The sequence below is a fragment of the Lepidochelys kempii genome, chromosome 8 (assembly GCF_965140265.1).
Source record: "Lepidochelys kempii isolate rLepKem1 chromosome 8, rLepKem1.hap2, whole genome shotgun sequence".
NCBI classification, from domain to species: domain Eukaryota; kingdom Metazoa; phylum Chordata; order Testudines; family Cheloniidae; genus Lepidochelys; species Lepidochelys kempii.
In genome coordinates, this window is record NC_133263.1 from 84,623,556 (window position 1) to 84,641,662 (window position 18,107).

The 18,107-nt window shown below is 44.0% G+C and overlaps 1 protein-coding gene across 2 annotated transcripts in view; it reads right to left on the reverse strand.

Annotated features, from left to right (window-relative positions):
* ACADM (acyl-CoA dehydrogenase medium chain) overlaps positions 1 to 17,862 on the reverse strand; it is a 38,336-nt gene extending 20,474 nt beyond the window's left edge. The window contains exons 1-6 of one of the 2 annotated variants that reach the window (XM_073357314.1): positions 17,748 to 17,862; positions 11,950 to 12,046; positions 7,975 to 8,072; positions 7,799 to 7,868; positions 3,148 to 3,248; positions 2,978 to 3,058 (exon numbers count right to left, since the gene is read on the reverse strand). In XM_073357314.1, coding sequence (XP_073213415.1) covers positions 2,978 to 3,058; positions 3,148 to 3,248; positions 7,799 to 7,868; positions 7,975 to 8,072; positions 11,950 to 12,046; positions 17,748 to 17,771 — 471 coding nt within the window. In that variant the 5' untranslated portion in view covers positions 17,772 to 17,862. The remainder of the gene's footprint in view (positions 1 to 2,977; positions 3,059 to 3,147; positions 3,249 to 7,798; positions 7,869 to 7,974; positions 8,073 to 11,949; positions 12,047 to 17,747) is intronic. The other variant, XM_073357315.1, reaches the window with a different exon arrangement.
* Positions 17,863 to 18,107: the final 245 nt, after the last annotated feature.

An 18,107-nucleotide genomic window follows, 5' to 3' on the forward strand; every position in this document is an offset into this window, starting at 1 on the left:
AAACTTCAGTAATAGATAAGAACATAAGAATGGCCATACTGGGTCAGACCAAAGGTCCATCTAGTCCAGTATCCTGTCTTCCGACAGTGGCCAATGCCAGGTGCCCCAGAAGTAATGAACAGAACAGGTAATCATCAAGTGATCCATTTCCAGCTTCTGGCAAACAGAGGCTAGGGACACCATCCCTGCCCATCCTGGCTAATAGCCATTGATGGACCTAGCCTCCAATTTATCTAATTCTTTTTTGACCCATTATAGTCTTATCTGTCACAACAGCCTCTGGCAAAAAATTCCACAGGTTGGCTGTGTGTTATGTGAAGAAATACTTCCTTTTGTTTGTTTTTAAACCTGCCACCTATTCATTTCATTTGGGGACCCCGGTTCTTGTGTTATGAGAAGGTGTAAATAACACTTCCTTATTTACTTTCTCCACACCAGTCATGATTTTATAGACTATCATACGCCTCCTTAGTTCTCTTTTTTTCCCCCAAGCTGAAACGTCCCAATCTTATTAATCTTTCCTCATATCACAGCCGTTCCAGACCCCTAATAATTTTTGTTGCCCTTTTCTGAACCTTTTCCAAGTCCAATGATATCTTTTTTGAGATGGGGTGACCACATCTGCACGCAATATTTAAGATGTGGACATACCATGGATTTACAGAGGCAATACGATATTTTCTGTCTTATTATCTATCCCTTTCTTAATGATGCCCAACATTCTATTTGCTTTTTTGACTGCTGCTGCACATTGAGTGGATTTTTTTCAGAGAACTATCCACAGTGACTCCAAGATCTCTTTCTTGAGTGGTAACAGATAATTTAGACCCCATCATTTTATATGTATAGCTAGGATTATGTTTTCCAATGTGCATTACTTTGCATTTATCAACATCTGCCATTTTGTTGCCCAGTCACCCAGTTTTGAGAGATCCTTTTGTAGCTCTTTGCAGTCTGCGTGGGACTGAACTATCTTGAGTAGTTTTGTATCATCTGCAAATTTTATCACTTCACTGTTTACCCCTTTTGCCAGAGCATTTATGAATATGTTGAATAGGACTGAGACCAGTACAGACCCCTGGGGGACACCCCTATTTACCTCTCTCCATTCTGAAAACTGACCATTTATTCCAACCCTTTGTCTCTTATCTTTTAACCAGTTAGCAATCCATGAGAGAACCTTCCCTCTTATCTCATGACTGCTTACAAGCCTTTGGTGAGGGACCTTGCCAAAGGCTTTCTGAAAATCTAAATACACTTATCAACTGGATCCCCGTTGTCCACATGCTTGTTGACCCCCTCAAAGAATTCTAGTAGATTGGTGAGGCATGATTTCCCTTTACAAAAACTATGTTGATTCTTCCCCAGCAAATTATGTTCATCTATGCGTCTGACAATTTTGTTCTTTACTATAGTTTCAACCATTTTGCCCAGCACTGAAGTCAGGTTTACTGGCCTGTAATTGCCAGGTTCACCTCTGGAGCCATTTTTAAAAACTGGCATCACATTAGCGGTCCTCCAGTCTTTTGGTACAGAAGCTGGTTTAAATGATAGGTTACAGACAACAGTTAGTCGGCCTACAATTTCACATTTGAGTTCCTTCAGAACTCTTGGGTGAGTACCATCTGGTCCTAGTGACTTATTACTGTTTAGTTTAGCAATTTATTCCAAAACCACCTCCTCAATATGGGACAGTTCCTCAGATCTGTCACCTAAAAAGAATGGCTCATGGGGATGGCAATCTCCCGAACATCCTCAGCTGTGAAGACCGATGCAAAGAATTCATTGAGTTTCCCCGCAATGGCCTTATTGTGCTTGAGTGCTCCTTTAGCATCTTGATTGTCCAGTAGCCTCACTGGCTATTTAGCAGGCTTCCTGCTTCTGATGTACTTAAAACATTGCTATAACTTTTTTGTGTCTTTGGCTAGCTGTTCTTCAAATTTTTTTTGGCCTTCCTAATTATATTTTCACACTTCATTTGCCAGAGTTTCTGCTCCTTTCTATTTTCCTCACTAAGATTTAACTTCCACTTTTTAAAGGATACCTTTTTTGCCTCTCACTGCTTCTTTTACTTTGTTGTTTAGCCACGGTGGCTCTTTTTTGGTTGGGGTATTCATTTAAGTTGAGCCTCTATTATGGTGTTCTTAAAAAGTTTCCATGCAGCTTGCAAGGGTTTCATTTTTGGTGCTGTATCTTAATTTCTGTTTAGCTAACCTCCTCATTTTTGTGTAGTTCCCCTTTCTGAAATTAAGTGCTACAGTGTTGGGCCGCTGTGGTGTTTTCCTCGCCACAAGGATATTAAATTTAATTATATTATGGTCACTATTACCAAGCGGTCCAGATATATTTATCAATCTGGTTTCTATACTTCAACTCTAATATGATACATGTTGAAACTTATTCAGGGTCACGCATTCTCGGTGCCTTAATTTCCATATTTGAGAGTGTAAAGTGCTTTGAAATCTGGAGCTAAAAGTGCAAAGGAATATTTTATGTTTATCCTGTTCTTTTGTAATGCTCTATTTTTGGCTGCTTATTTATGCAGCCTTTATTGAAGCAGACATCTGAATCCTCACTATCTTCTAGATACAGCAGCTACTGAGAGTTTATAGTACTTCAGCATGTTTTTATGCCTTTAGGTGTTGGGCCATATTTTTATACATTTTCTGAAATCTGCCTGTGATTACATAAATGTGATTTTTTTCCACCTCCCACCCCAAACTCCTCTTCTTGAAATAGAAGTTAGATTTTGAAACAACTACTTCAGGACTTCTGGTTGACTGTACTCCAGATAACTTCTATTTGCTAACTGAATGTGTTCCACTTACTATCCCGGACCTTACAGTAAATTGTGATGTCTAGTTATATTTAAATACCTATTTGAATTAAGTACATATCCCTTTACATTTTCTTCAAAAGAAAGCAAAAGAAGATATCATGGACCATAAGCATTCGACAAAGTAGCAGCTACACTTACACACATCAATGGCTCCTCAGTCATTCTCCCCAAATATTTCTTCTGCTGTTGCTTATTTCCTGCAATGATGACTGGCATTTGCTACAAGAGAAGATTTATTCTTTTAAAATAGTGTACAGCATTCTATAAACTCTGGTCAAAAATAGTACAAAAAAAATGTTAAGACTTACTCCCAAGGAATTTGCTTCAATAGCAGTTTGGACCCCTGTACATCCATAAGCTAATTCTTCTGTAATAAGGCAAGCTTCGAAACTGCCAAGGCCCAGTCCACCTACAGTTAAATAGTTTATTTTTTTACCAAAAATAGTTTACAGCCAAAGCATGCAACAATTCTTTATACAGACAAATTCAAGGAAATATGAAAAACATATCCCCTTGGATATGTCTGTATTTATCACATTTTATCCAAATAGTCAATTCCCCAAGCATGAGAATTTAGAGTTTTGCCAAACAAGAAAGACTTTAAAAAATAAAATTTCACACTCCAGGGTTTCTGTGAGCGATCTTCTTGCAAGCTACAAAGAACTAAGACAAAAGTGTTTTTGTATGAACTTCTTGTTGTCAATACTCTTGCTCTCTGCCCTCCATACTGGACCCTTGTGCCTCCAGATTCTAGCTGTTATCCATCCAGCCGAGAATTTTCCTGGACCATAAGAGTTCTGAGCTGAAAAGCTGGCAGTGTGGACTCCTACACCATCCCCCTTCTGGCCCAAATGAAAGGAATGTGCTCCAAATAGTCTCCAATTGGTGAATGGTCCCTCTGGGGTCAGCCCTTAGGCTGTTCTAACTGGTGCCAGAGGTGGGAAAACTACGGCCCGCAGGCATGTCCTGCCCGGCCCTTCAGCCTCCAGCCCCTCCCCTGCTGTCCCCCCTCCCCGCAGCTGCATAGGCAGTGCGGCTGGCTCCGGCCAGGCTGTGAACTCCCACTGCTCTGAGCAGCATTGGGGGGCGCGGGGGGTTGGATAGTGGGTGGGGTCCCCAGGGGGGCGGTTTGGAGCAGGGGGTCCCGGGAAGGGGCAGTCAGGAGACAAGGAGCAGGGGGGATTGGATGGACTGGGAGTTCTGAGGGAGACAATCGGGGGTGGGAAGTGGGAGGGGGCCAGGCTGTTTGGGGAGGCACAGCCTCCCCTACCCGGCCATCCATACAGTTTCACACTCCGATGTGGCCCTCAGGCCAAAAGTTTGCCCACCCCTGGCCTAGGCCAAGACAGACAGAGAAATTGGGAAGTAATCAGCTCCCTGACACTTCCCCTACTACACCAAGTAGATGCCAGCCATAGCAGAGAATCTGGCCCTAAATTGATAGGTCTCAATCTAACCTCCAGTTTCCACAGTCAGCCCGAGTAGTCCTTTAAAGCCTACAGAGGATAGTGTCTTTTTTTGTGATTGCATCACATTGTTACCAGACTTGAGGCCTGCAACAAAATGATTTATTCTACAACGATCACTCTTGATTAATTCCATATTATATTTAGATACTGTAGTGAGATTCCTTCAAAAATACCCTGGTTTAAAAAAATAAAAAGAATAATCACTGAAGTTAACTATGTACCTTCTTCTAAATCACACTACAAAAGAAAATCTGCGAGGAAGAGATGGGGTCCTCCTGACATGGAAGGGGAAGAAAATCTCCTAGTGAGGAGAGCTTTAAATTATGTTCAAAAGGTGGCAGGTGACCAAAGCCCATAGATAGGCATAAAGAAGGCAACCTTAAAAGAAGGCTAGGTGTTGGAGGGGCAGTGGGACATGGAAAATTACAGTAAGGTCATAGGAGCAACAAAAGAGAAATCAGTGGGGGAAACTGTTCAACATCTTAGATTTCTATACACAAATGCAAGGAGTCTGGGGAATAAACAGGAAGAAGTGGAAGAGAGTCGTACATAAGCTAAATGATGACTAAACCAGCATCACAGAAACTTGGTGGGATAAGTCTCATGACTGGAATATTGGTATAGAGAGGTATAGCTTATTCGGGAAGGGCAGGAAGGGAAAAAAGGGAGGAGGTGTTCCATTATACATCAAGAATACATGCATTCTGGGGTCCATGAAAAGGTAAGAGGCAGACCAGCTGAAAAAGTCTCTGGGTAAAGATAAAAGAGGGGGAAAAGGGTCATGGTAGGGGTCTACTATAGGCCACCACATCAGGAAGAGGAGGTGGAGAAGGCATTTCTAGAACAAACAGAAATATCCAAAAACACAAGACTTAGTAGTAATAGAGGACTAACTTCCCAGACACCTGTTGGAAAAGTAATACAGCAAAACACAATTTCCAGTAAGGCTTGGAATGTACTGGGGACACGTACATCCAGAAAGTGAAGGAAGTAACCAGGAGGACAGCCATTTTAGACTTGAGAGGGAATTGGTTGTGAATCGGAAGATGGAAGGCAATTTGGATGAAAGTGATCATGAAATAATAGATTTCCTGATTCTAAGGAAAGGAAGGAATGAGAGCACCAGTATAAATGACAATGGACTTCAACAAAGTAGACAAACTCAGGGAACTGATACGTAAGATCTTATAGGAAGAAAATGTAAGAGATAAAGGAGTTCAGGAGAGCTGGCAGTTTCTCAAGAAGACAATATTAAAGGCACAACTGCAAACTATTCTGACGCAGAGGAAAGATAGGAAAAATAGATAAAGAGGCCAGTATGGCTCTATCAGGAGCTGTTCAATTACCTGAAAATCAAAAAGGAATCCTACAAAAAGTGGAAAGGATGAAAAGAGAAGTACAAAAGAACAGCACAAGTATGAAGGGACAAAATCAGAAAGACTAAGGCACAAAATAAGTTACACGTACCAAGAGACATAAAAGGCAATAAGAAGTTCCTTAAATACAATAAAGTAAGAAAAAAAGACAAAGAAAAGCTTAAGTCCTCTAATTAACAGGGAAGGAGAGCTAATAACTGATGACATCAAGAAGGTTAGGTGTTTAATGCCTATTTTGCTTCCTTCTTCATTAAAAAGGGCGTTACTTCAACACAATAAATATTAACAAGAAGGGTGAAGAAAAGCCAAAATACGTAAAGAGCAGGTTAAAGAACGTTTAAATAAATTAGAAGTATTCAAGTCCACAGGGCCTGATGAAATTCATCCTTGGGTACTTAAAGAACTAGCTGAAGCAATCTCGAACCCAGTAGCAATTATCATCAAGAACTCAAGAGGACTGGAAAAGGGAAAACATAGTACCTATCTTTAAAAAGGAGACAAAGATGACTCAGGAAATTATAGACCCATCAGCCTAACTCCAAAACCTGGAAAGATACTGGAACAAATTATTAAATAACAAATTTGTAAGCACCTACAGGACAATAGGGTTATAAGGAATAGCCAGCATGGATTTGTCAATACCAAACCATGTCAAACCAACCTAATTTCGTCTTTCACAGGGTTACTGGCTTAGTGGATGAGGAGAAGCTGTAGACATAGTATCTCTTGATTTTAGTAAAGCTTTTGACACAGTTCCACAAGACATTTTCATAGGCTAACTAGGGAAATGTGGTCTAGATGAAATTACTATAAAGTTGGCACAAAACTGGAAAGAAAGACTACTCAAAGAGTAGTTTATCAAGGGTTCGCTGACAAACTGGGAGGACATATTTAATGAAGTTCCACAGGGATCAGTCCTGTGTCTGATACTAGTCAATAATTTCTTTAATGACTTGAATAATGGAGTGAAAGGAATGCTTACAAAATTTGCCAATGACACAAAGCTGAGAGAGGTTGGAAGCACTTTGGAGGACAGAATTAGAATTCAAAAAGACATTGAGAAATTAGAAAAATTGGTCTGAATCAACAGGATAAAATTCAATAAAGACAAGCACAAAGTAATTAGGAAGGAAAATCAAATGCACAACTACAAAATGGGGAATACTTGGTTAGTTGATAGAACTGATAGGACCTAGGGGGCACTAGCGGATTACAAATTGAATTGAGTCAACAATGTGATCCAGCTGCGAAAAAGGCTATCATTATATTAACAGGAGTGTCGAATATAAGACATGGAAAGTAACTGCCCAACTCAGACTACACTGGTGAGACCCATGTTTGAGTACTGTGCAAATCCTGGGTACCACACTAGGAAAGACACAGACAAACTGGAGAGAGTCCAGAGTAGTGCAACAAAAATGATAAAGTTTAGAAAACCTGATTTATGATGAAATGTTAAGAAAACTGAACACATTTAGTCTGGAGAAAAAACTTGATAGTCTTCAAATTGTTACGGACTGCTATAAAGAAGACTGACCAATTGCTCTCCACGTCCACTGAAAGTAGGACAGGAAATAATGGGCTTAAATCGGCAGTGAGGGAGAATTAAGTTAGATATTAGGAAAATCTTTCTAGCTAGTAGGGCATTTAAGCTCTCGAATAGGCTTCCAAAGGAGGTTGTGGAATCCTGATCACTGAAGGTTTTTAAGAACAGATTGGACAAACACCTGTCAGGAATGGCCAAGTTTACTTGGTCCTGCCGCAGCACAGGGGGCTGGAGTTGATGACTTTTCAATGCTCTTCCAGCTCTACATTCTGAGATTCTATGATAATGCTGTATGTTTTTTCCAGTAGAAGCCCCCAGGCTCTACTATGTTAGTGAATGCTGTTGTATTCGTGCATTTTGTCTTTTAATATCTAGGAATTTTTAAAAATGCACTGAACAAGTCAGCTTGCCTATTGAATATACCTGTTATTCATTTACATCTTCAAATTCGGAGTAGTTTATTTTGTACCAACCACACAACATTACCTTTAAAAAAAAAAAAAAAGTCCTCTGTATCATTCTTCTTCATTTCTCTTATTTTATAAGCTTAAAAAAGCTGCTTACTCACCACAACTTTCTGGTATGTGTGAATTCATCAGACCAAGTTCCCATGCCCGTTTTATAAGGGGAACAGGATACTGAAAAGAAAGTATTTACACCCTCAGTCATTCAATTAATTTCTGCAGAACTCGAAAATGTTGAATATCCACACCTATTTTCCCCACAAAAATATGGCAAGCCTACCTCTCCAGTTTTGTCATATTGTGCAGCAACAGGGATGATTTCCTCTCTAGCAAATTTACGAGCAGTAGCCTGAAACTCTCTCTGTTCATCACTGAGCTCTAGAAAACAAAACATTTTAGTCACAAATTCTAGTTAGTCTTACTGCTTGTTAGAACTACTGATCTACTCCAGTGTTCTCTCTAATTTTTCCCACCCATGTGCGGAATGAATGTTATGTGTACCAATATGGAGGTGAGGTGTGACGCACATAACAAAATTCATGTGATGGGGGTGGGGCCGAGGGGTTCAGAGTTGGGGTGGGGAGTGCTCAGGGAGAAGGCTGAGGGTTGGGGTGCAGGAGTGTGAGGGCTCCAGCTAGGGGTGCGGGCTCTGGGGTGGGGCCAGGGATGAGGGGTTTAGGGCTGGAGCAGAGGATTGGGTGCAGGGGTGTGAGGGCTCTGGGGTGGGGCCGGGGATGAGGGGTTTGAAGTGCAAGCTGACCCGGGGCTATGGCAGGGAAAGAGAACTCCCCACCAGCTCTCTCCCCCCACAGCAGCAGCTGGGCTGGGGGGCAGAGGGGCCTCTCCCCGCAGCGGCAGCTCCAGGGCTGAGGCTGCAGGATAGGCGCCCCTTCCCCGGCCATGCCTGGGGCCATGCCGCAGCAGAGTTGGGGCTGGCAGGTCCCCAGGCCGGTTCCCTGAGTGCCTGCACAGCGTTAAATAGGCTGCTGCCCAGCTTACACAAAACTTAGATCTGCTCCCACCTGAAGGGCAGGAAAAAGAAAAAACATCCTCAGTTGCCTCCTGGGGGCCAAAAAGGCTCAGCCTTCCCCTACCTAAGGGCATAAACCTCCACTTTTCACCTAACTACATGTACAATGCACTTATTTATTGATGATGCAGTGATCCGAAGAACATTAAAAATGTCAATGTGGGCGTGATACTTCCCAGGGGTACGCAGGGTTGTGAAGCACCTCGTCACCACCTGCCCTTAGTGTGGTTGTGGGCTGGGGCGGCATGTAGGAGGGGGCATGGGGTGCAGGCTCCGGGTGGGGACTCAGGGCTGGGGGTTGGTGCGGGCTCCCGCCGGGCGGCACTTACCTCAGGCAGCTCCTGGTCAGTGGCGCAGCAGGGCTAAGGCAGGCTCCCTGCCTGCCCTGGCCCCACGCCTCTCCCAGAAGGGCTGATGCACCCCGGCCTGGCCCCTTGAGGGGGGGGGAGAAGGGGGACACACTTGTCTCCACACGTTGCCCCTCTCTGTAGGCACCACTCCTGCAGCTTCCATTGGCCGCGGTTCCCCATTCCCAGCCAATGGGAGCTCTGGGGGTGGTGCTTGTAGGCAGGAGCAGTGCACGGAGACTCCTGCCGTCTCCCCGCCACCCAAATGCGGCCGCTTCTGGGAGTGGCGTGGGGCAGGCAGGGAGCCTGCCTTAGCGGCAGCCCTCCTGAACCACACAGCCAGACTTTTAGTGACTGGAGATCGCGATCCACTGGGAGAGTCTCCAGGATCGACCAGTCGATCGCAATCAACCGGTTGGTGACCATTGGCTTAGACCCTCCTTTCATAAGATCAGCTTGTCTTCCCAGACTGAAGGATGAAATCTAATCTCCTCTCTACTTCTTTTATGCAGTTACAGAATATGGTCCCTTAGCCCAGAAGGTCCCGAGAGGCTTATCTTGGGGTTCCTTTGTCTTTGTAAATCCTTGGGCCTGCATCTGGCCCAGACTGCAAACATAGCCTGTCTCCAAGTATATCCATTGTTTTTTATGCTGATTGAATTGGCCTGGAGGCATACAATACACAGTGGACAGCCAGAAAGATAAGTGTTTACTACCTACTTTCTGCCTAGAATCTGTTTATTGCCTTCTAGTGATCTGTCTTAACTTTTGGAGAACCCAGGGGATACCTATAATCCGATATACTGTTGTGACCTCTGTCAGTTGGCACCAAGAGGTTTCTAGGTCACAGTGGGGGAAGATATTTTAAAAAATTAATTTATTATCAAAATGAATAATGCAAGGAACACTGTACTGATTAGAACAGAGAAAGGGGGATGAAGAAAGTGAGGGCTTGGTGGATCCCTGCCCCCTAATTCCAAGGTTCCTGACATATTACACAGTATATAGGGCCTTGTCTTTAAGCAACAGTCTTCTACACAGAAGATTCAGACGTTCCAGATGTATTTTCTTTGTAGGTTGCTCAACCAACTACTAAATATTTATTGCAATTGCATCTACACAATCAAAGCAAGTGTGTTAGTCCAAGTATCTTAAACATTTAATACCTGACAGAAAAGCAGTGTGCAAGTCCACAAGGGGCAGGCTTGCCAATGGATAAAGCCTGCAAGTATGTCATATCTTCTAACTGACAATAGCAGCCAAGTGGGGAGTCACAAAGGCGCTAGTTATAGTCATTAGCAGCACATGTGATCACTCCCCATCTGAAGCAATTGAACTTTACCCAAAGATGACCTGGAAGGTCAAAACTTGGGGGCTGGAGTGCTGGATCTCTCACGAGATAGGCACTGGCTATGTTTGAAGCTTGTCCTTGCCACCTAGTATGTGCCCCGAGGGTGATATTGAGTTTCCTTAGGAGAACTGTCCAAATGGGATGCCGTGGGCTAAGACATTGTTTCAATGGATTAGACACATCTTTAAACAAGGGTAGATGGGGCACGTCTTGCACTTTAAGGAGCAAATTCTGCAAGGTGCCTTGTCGCCTGATGTCAGGAAGGGCGATGTTAGACGGAATCGGCAGCAAGGCCAGGATGGGCAGTCTCATGGTACCTGTTATTACACCTATGGTTTCATTCTGCTGAGTGCCTATTAGTCCTGTGTGAAAAGAGCTGAGCCATACTGGGAGAAATACCCTGCTATAGAATAGCCCAAGCAAACCCGGAATTTTTTAGTGGGGTATAATGCAGTTATGTTCTCATCATATACTCCTTGTATACCCTGCTTTGGCAGGGGAAACCAAAGCTGAAACTAGCAGGCCAAGTCTTTCAGACCCCGGCCAGCATGGACCCTCAAGCGATCTCAGCGAACCAAATACTGAGCAGTCCCAGTTCAGCTTAATGTTAACAATGCAGCAGAAATCAGGTATTTTCAAAGCAGTATATCTCATACTCTTCCAAATATCTAGCTACTGTCTCTCCAATAACGACACTTCAATTATAATTATGTGCTCATATCAGGATGAACTCATACACCTGCTAAATTATTTGAATTTATTACGCCATTAGACTACAGTGCAACATAACCACTGAATAGGTAGTAAGTTGAAAAGTTAAGATGGTTATACTATTACAGGAAGTCCTTGTTCAGCCATTTTCATCTCAAGTTAAAAGGATGCCTCTATTTAAAGAGTTCATATAAACTTGATGTACAACACTTCAAAGAGACAAACTACAGGTCCAAAACATTGTCAGGACCAAACCACTACTATATCTTTCTTATTACTAATGAAAACTACACTAACAGATGCAGAGAATCACACTTCAGTATGTGGTTACAGTTACAGAAAGTGACCTGAGCAGACTTTTGAAAATCTAAACTGCTATAACTTAAATTACATCTAAACTACACTCTTTCAAATACAAAGTCTTAAAGGAGCATGAAAACTGTTATATTTCAAAAGAAAGCCATTTGAGTTAGTTATTCAAGGGCAGAAAGATTCCACCACAGAAGAACTCCAAAAGAAGTTGAGTTTTCTTTTTTAAAATCCAACTCCACATACATACACACACGGGTTTTCTGACCTGACCAAGAGAGGAATTTTGGCTCTTAAAAAATATTTTTTAAAAGAAAGATAACAATAAATGAAAATAGGGCTTTCATATGAAAGTGTTTTCTCAACCTGAACTACAGCATCACCCTGCATTGCAACAATACGGAACACATTCCTGAGCTACTGAAGGATAGTTACTTTCTCTAGACTGTAACAAATTTTACATATAAACTGCTTAGCAACATTTCTTCAGACCCACAGACCACTTACCAAAACTAAAGCCAGCTCCAGGTTTAATTTGATGTGACACTTCAGCAGCTTGACTAGATTGTGATCTCCAGCCACATTGAGCAATGCCTCGAAGCACCTGTTTAAAATAAAGGAATAGGAGATTTAACATGCTCACAATGCAAAGCTTCTTGGAGCCTTAAGAACTACAGGAGTGGTTTAGAACACATTAAAATTTAAATACAGACATACATTCATCTTTCTAAACACATACTGCATCAAGTGTTGCAAAATAATTATAAGTGTTTTTAAAAGTTTTAGCTATTTTAGGTCCTGATCCTGCAATGTGTGTAGCACATGAACACAAGACTTCAGTGGGGCTGTGTGTGGGTCCAGCAATGCACTACATGTTGTAGCACTGGGGCCTTGAAAAAAGAAAAGAAAAAAAGTGTAATATAAGCATTGATTTTTTTTTCCTCCTGTTTTAAATTAACCTTTTACATGTATTTACAACCTTAATGACAATAATAACAACATTCTGCCTAGAAATCAGCATCTGCCAGAATATATTGTTTGGAAAAATCTCAGTCTGAGGAATTCATGGAGCATGCGTTGTTTTCTGTTTGCTTTTTTTGTAACGAACTACTGCCCCAGATGGCTAGTGATCTATGGTCACTTTGCTCCAGAAGTTTGTGACTCAACAGTAAATACGGAGTTTATTTTCCTCTCTAATGCTGATCATTGACTTTTTCCCTTCCATTTTTCTTCTGTGCTTCTTACATTCTTTGCTTCTTAGGTGATGGGAGGTATATTGTTTATTATATCTTAAGGCATGCTGTGAAGAGAAGTACAGTGCTTAACCACCACAAGATTCTACTATGCAATTTCTGCTTAAGACTGATGACATAGCTCCAACATTTCCCCAAAGAAGAAACACACACAGATTTTTCAGGGGTTTTCTTTTCTTTTCTTTTCTTTTTTTTTGGGGGGGGGGAAGAGCTGGGGGTGAAGAGGGGAGAGCAGCAGTGAACTGGATCAAATGAAGCATGCACAGTGTAAATCAATTTGATAAGTCCAGCAAAGTAAGTGTGAGCTGGTCCTCAGTTTGGTAGTTTAGTGTTCAGACTTTGTGTAAAAGTCAATTCCATGAGACTTTTAAGAGCATACTTTGCAAACAATATTAAACCCACTGAACATTTCTTTGAAAATACAGTTACATATGGAACAATGAATTTGACCAAATGTAAGTTACTTTCAGCACTGTATTTCACCTTCCAAAGAAGTCCCTCCCTTTACTGATATCAAAGATAAGCTGAATGTAAGACAGCATAGTGTTTCAATAAATGACATAGTAATGACAAGTCATCTTTAAAGACTATATAAGGACATAATTAGACACTTTCTTAGTAGCAAGGATTTTATTTTGGCTAAAAGGTCCATCATTCTCTTGATAAATATAGAAGAAAACACACGATCTGTCAGATATGCCTGGACACAGCATAACAGTCACATTAAAATGTTTGATTCATGAAACTAATGCAGAAAACACTACAATAACTTCAATGGAGACTATGGCAAACAATTGTCAAATCCCAGAAAGCAGACTGCTCGTTTGATGGTAGAAGAAACACGTTGGGGCACAAAATTAGACTAGCAACCAGATTGAAGATACAAAATGAAGTTCCACTGGATCAAATTTTCTATAAAAACTGCCTCCCAAAAGTTACAAGTTAAAATAGCAATGGTAGTCATAGAGCAACTAAGAGGTATACACAAGGAAAAAATCTTTTCTGAGGTTTTCTTGAAAATAGATGGAAAGTTTTGAAGGTAAGGAGATACAGGAAGACAACTTCAGATGGCAAGAGAAGAGAAGCAAGCTATAGTATACTTGAATGTTGCATAACCATCTTGAATTGGTAAGTAAGCAAGTTATTAATCATTCCCTAATTAATTCCTCTGTAAGAAATTATTTGATTACATATGTTATAAGTCCTCACTCTTTGAGTAGGAAGTTATGAATTCTTGGAGGCTTTATCTTTTGGATAGTGTGTTCAGTTAAAATGTGACAGTTTGTTACTTCTCAAACAAGCATAGAAAATTTTATAGAAAAACAATGCTGCCCTTATCCCTACCTTGAAAAAAGGGGAATGGGGGGAGGGAAGTTATGTCTACTATGAAATAAATGGTGTACTTCACTTTCTTATATTTCTGTCTATGTGCCAAACGACTGCTATGATTATTGATACAGCATACAAAATCATGCAAAATTGTCTAAAAATGTCTAAGTGACAGATGTGAAACACCTTAGGGACTTGGATCCTTCAAAATTTCTTGAATTCAGTGTCACTGACTAGGACAGTATACTGTATTATATCAGGACAGCTGTTTTTGGAAAGGCTTTTTCTAATTTTCATCTTGCCAAGAATCTGTAACAATTTCTTTCGGCTGCAGTCCTTGTGGCAGTCACTCATGCCTTTTGGGATCTAACGGCTTTGTTTTGGCTAGGAAAAGGGATTGACTTTGGGTTGGGCTTAGCTTTTACTTAGGCTATAACTCAACCTGCTAAAATCATGCTAAACACACTAACATGCATCTAGACAAGGAAAAGCAGTCAACTATAGTTTAGACTTACCAAAACTATCTTAGCTAAGCCCACCCTGTACTCACCCTTTTTCCTAATTAAGACAAAACTGAGTAGTGGAGTACTACTATGCGTTTTACATAGAGGTATACCTTAAATCAACCCAGGGTATGTCTACACTACAATGTAAGCCCAGGCTCAGACTGAAGATTGAGTCCAATCCCCTATTCCGTCTACACACAAATCTCTCAGATTTACACTCGGACCAAGGCTTCTGGGACCCGGGGGGAGAAGAAGAGCAAACTATGGGCATGAGTCCCATCAGTGGCCTCGGTGCAGTCCGGAAACCTCATTCTCTACAAGTTCATGAATATTTTTATGCCCACCACCTTACAGTACACCATGTGCCTCATTGCCTCAGAAACCTCCACCTTTACTCATAGTCGACTTTCCAACATCAAACTGGTTGGCAACAGATCTGAGGCAATATGGGGTAGCCAGGTTCCAGACAGTTATAGCAACCTGCTTCTGGATGGCAAGAGCTCCCTCATGCAGGTGTCTTTATGCCTGAGGGTCAGGGCAAGCTGCTCAAAAAGCTCCAGAAATGTAGCTGTCTTCATCTGAAAGTTCTGAACCCACTGTTGGTCATCCCAGATCTGCATGATGATGTGATCCCACCAATCTGTGCTTGTGGCCCTACACCAGAAGCACTGGTCTATGTAGGGAGCATAAGCAGCTATGTTGAGTGTATTGAGCAGTAACAGTCAATATGAGTCTGCCATCCCAGCATACTCTTCCTCCTCTGCTCCATCATAAAATCTGTCACGTGTCTTTTATGGGTCAGAAAATGCCACTAAAATGTCCACCAGCACCTCTCAGGTGCTCCACCCTCTTCCTGACAAAGGAGTGAAAGTGCACGCAAGCAAAGTTCTTGAAAAGGGGTCTCCTCCATGTTGCTAGGCAGGATGTGTTGATGGGCTGTTCAAACTTCCTGTAATGTGCAGGGTGGGCAGTGAAGTTTTCCCATAATGCACCACACACAAAGGGTTAGAGTGGCCACATTTCGGGAGGGCACTAGAGAGTCTGAGATATCGTTGGTTTGACTCAGGTCTGTGTGCTGCAGAGTGGACATCAGAGCCCGAGGTTTGAGCCCCAGCTAGAAAATTGTTAATGTAGGGTTAAGAATTATTATAGATGCTCAAGCCCCAGGTTCTCTAACACAGGTCAGCTAACTCAAGGCCCACTAACCCTGGGCTTATACTGCACTTACACTCCACTGCAGTATAGACATACCCCCAGAGGCTGAAGCTGGTGCAGAATTGGCAGGCAGCTTATTATGTGGCACAGCTTGCTGCCAGTACAGGACATCAGCTTTCCATGTTCTGCACTTGTTGCCTATTAGCTTTGAGGTGAACTTTAAGGTGTTAGGGTTGATTTCTTAAATACTCAATGGCATGGGACTTTTCTCCCTGTGTGACATTGCTGACTGTGGCTGTGGCAGACGTGGTCAAGTTGGTATAAAAGAGTTGCTGCCAGGAGCGGAACTCATATACAGAACTTGTTTACCTTGGAATACCTAAATTTGTTGATCATCACAGTCAGCTGCAAGAACCATCTATTTACCTAGGATTTCAGAGTGGCGGGGCTATAATAAAGGCTGATAATTGTGGATAAGTAGCTGCTAGTTCAAGTACAATTTATTTTCTTGAATAGAACTGTATTTTTAATTTCTAGAAAAAGTGATTAGAACCTAGCATAAATTCTTTTTTACAGCACTATAAATCAAATTAAAATATAGAATTAGAGATGTATATTTAAGGAGATCCCTCCCCATCAAATATTTTTCAAAAATTCAAAGCTTTGTTCTCTTATTAGGCATCACTTCTGTTTAGTCTGAAGCAGAAGTTATGTTTATTCATTATTTTTTCCTCCAGTGATTAGTCTCTTGGACTCCTCTAGCATTTCCCACACCAGCAGAAGAGCCTCAAGTTGTGTAACACATGCTGGTAAACACTGAGCAAAAGTCAGAGAAACAGCATTTTGGAAGTTTAACACCTGAACTGTTCAAACATTAATCTGTCTCAAATGCTGAGGCACAAACACAGAACAGGGAAAGAACTCCAGGGGTCTGCATTTCTTTACTCTCCAGTGCCCCTGCTCCACAGGGCTTGGCTTTAGAAAGCACTGTCATTTCTAAAAGCCACACTCCGGAGAAAAGCAAGAGGCCAGTTGAGTGAAGGCTTCTTGCACGATTTGTTAGAGCCAGGTGTAGAGGGGGAGAAGAATAACATGGTCAAACAGCAGTGTACATTCTATCCGGATGGTGCACACATACACACACCCAGCCTAACCCTGGGCTCTGTCCTCTTTCTCCCCACACTCAGGGACTAATGATGATTCAAAGGACTCCAGCATCTTCCACATTCCCCTCCACAGTTTTTCCCCTATACCTGGGACCCCAGTGCCTCCCTTGCCTTGCCTTCTGCCCCCCAGCATGAGCCCTCCCTTGCCTGAACCTGACCATTCCCTCTGCCCTGGTGGCTCTCCTACTTCAAGGAGCGGCCTCCCACCCCTCCCTGCCCCTGGTGTCACTCCAGCCCCTCTGTCTGGGCCCCAGAATCTCTCCCCGCCACCATTTCCTTCTAGCCTAGGCTCTCATCACCGCCATCTGTCACCCCTTGTGAGCCACAACACACATTTGCAGGGGCCCCCACTGCAGGCTCTGACCTTTGCACCTTCCCTCAGAACCGACCACCGTGTGCGCAAGCCTGAGCCCCAGGTGCTCCCCAGTAAACCCCATTTCCCGAGCCGCGATATGTCTCCCGTCCCGCGGCCGGGGTGACCCATGCGCCCCCCGGGGCCGCCCCCCGCTCCTCCCGCGGCCGGGGTGACCCATGCGCCCCCCGGGGCCGCCCACCGCTCCTCCCGCGGCCGGGGTGACCCATGCGCCCCCCGGGGCCGCCCCCCGCTCCTCCCGCGGCCGGGGTGACCCATGCGCCCCCCGGGGCCGCCCCCCGCTCCTCCCGCGGCCGGGGTGACCCATGCGCCCCCCGGGGCCGCTCCTCCCGCGGCCGGGGTGACCCATGCGCCCCCCGGGGCCGCCCCCCGCTCCTCCCGCGGCCGGGGTGACCCATGCGCCCCCCGGGGCCGCCCCCCGCTCCTCCCGCGGCCGGGGTGACCCATGCGCCCCCGCCGGGGCCGCCACTGCTAGGGCCCGCATAGCCCCAGCCCCACCTCCGGGCCAATTCCTCCTCCTCACCCGGGTGACCCTCAGCGCAGACATCTTGACGGGCGCTGCCACCGAGCATAAACTGCCCCCGCAGGCGAGTGCTGGTGGCCGCCGGGCCCCACTTCCCGCGGGCGGGGGCGCAGAGCGAGGGGCGGTGCCAGCCAGCCACTGGGCGGGGCTAAAACCTGGGCCCGTTGAACAGCGCGGGGGCGGGTCCAGAGTTCCGCGTTCAGCCTGCAGCGGAGAGGCAGCGGGCCTGGGGGCCAGCCAGGGCTCGCCCCGGGCCTGGAGAAAGGCAGCGCCCCGAGAGCGACGCTGGGCAGCGGGGGGAAGAGGAGACTGTGGGTGAGAGGGCCAGGCGTGGGTGGGGGTCAGGTTCCGGAGGGGCTT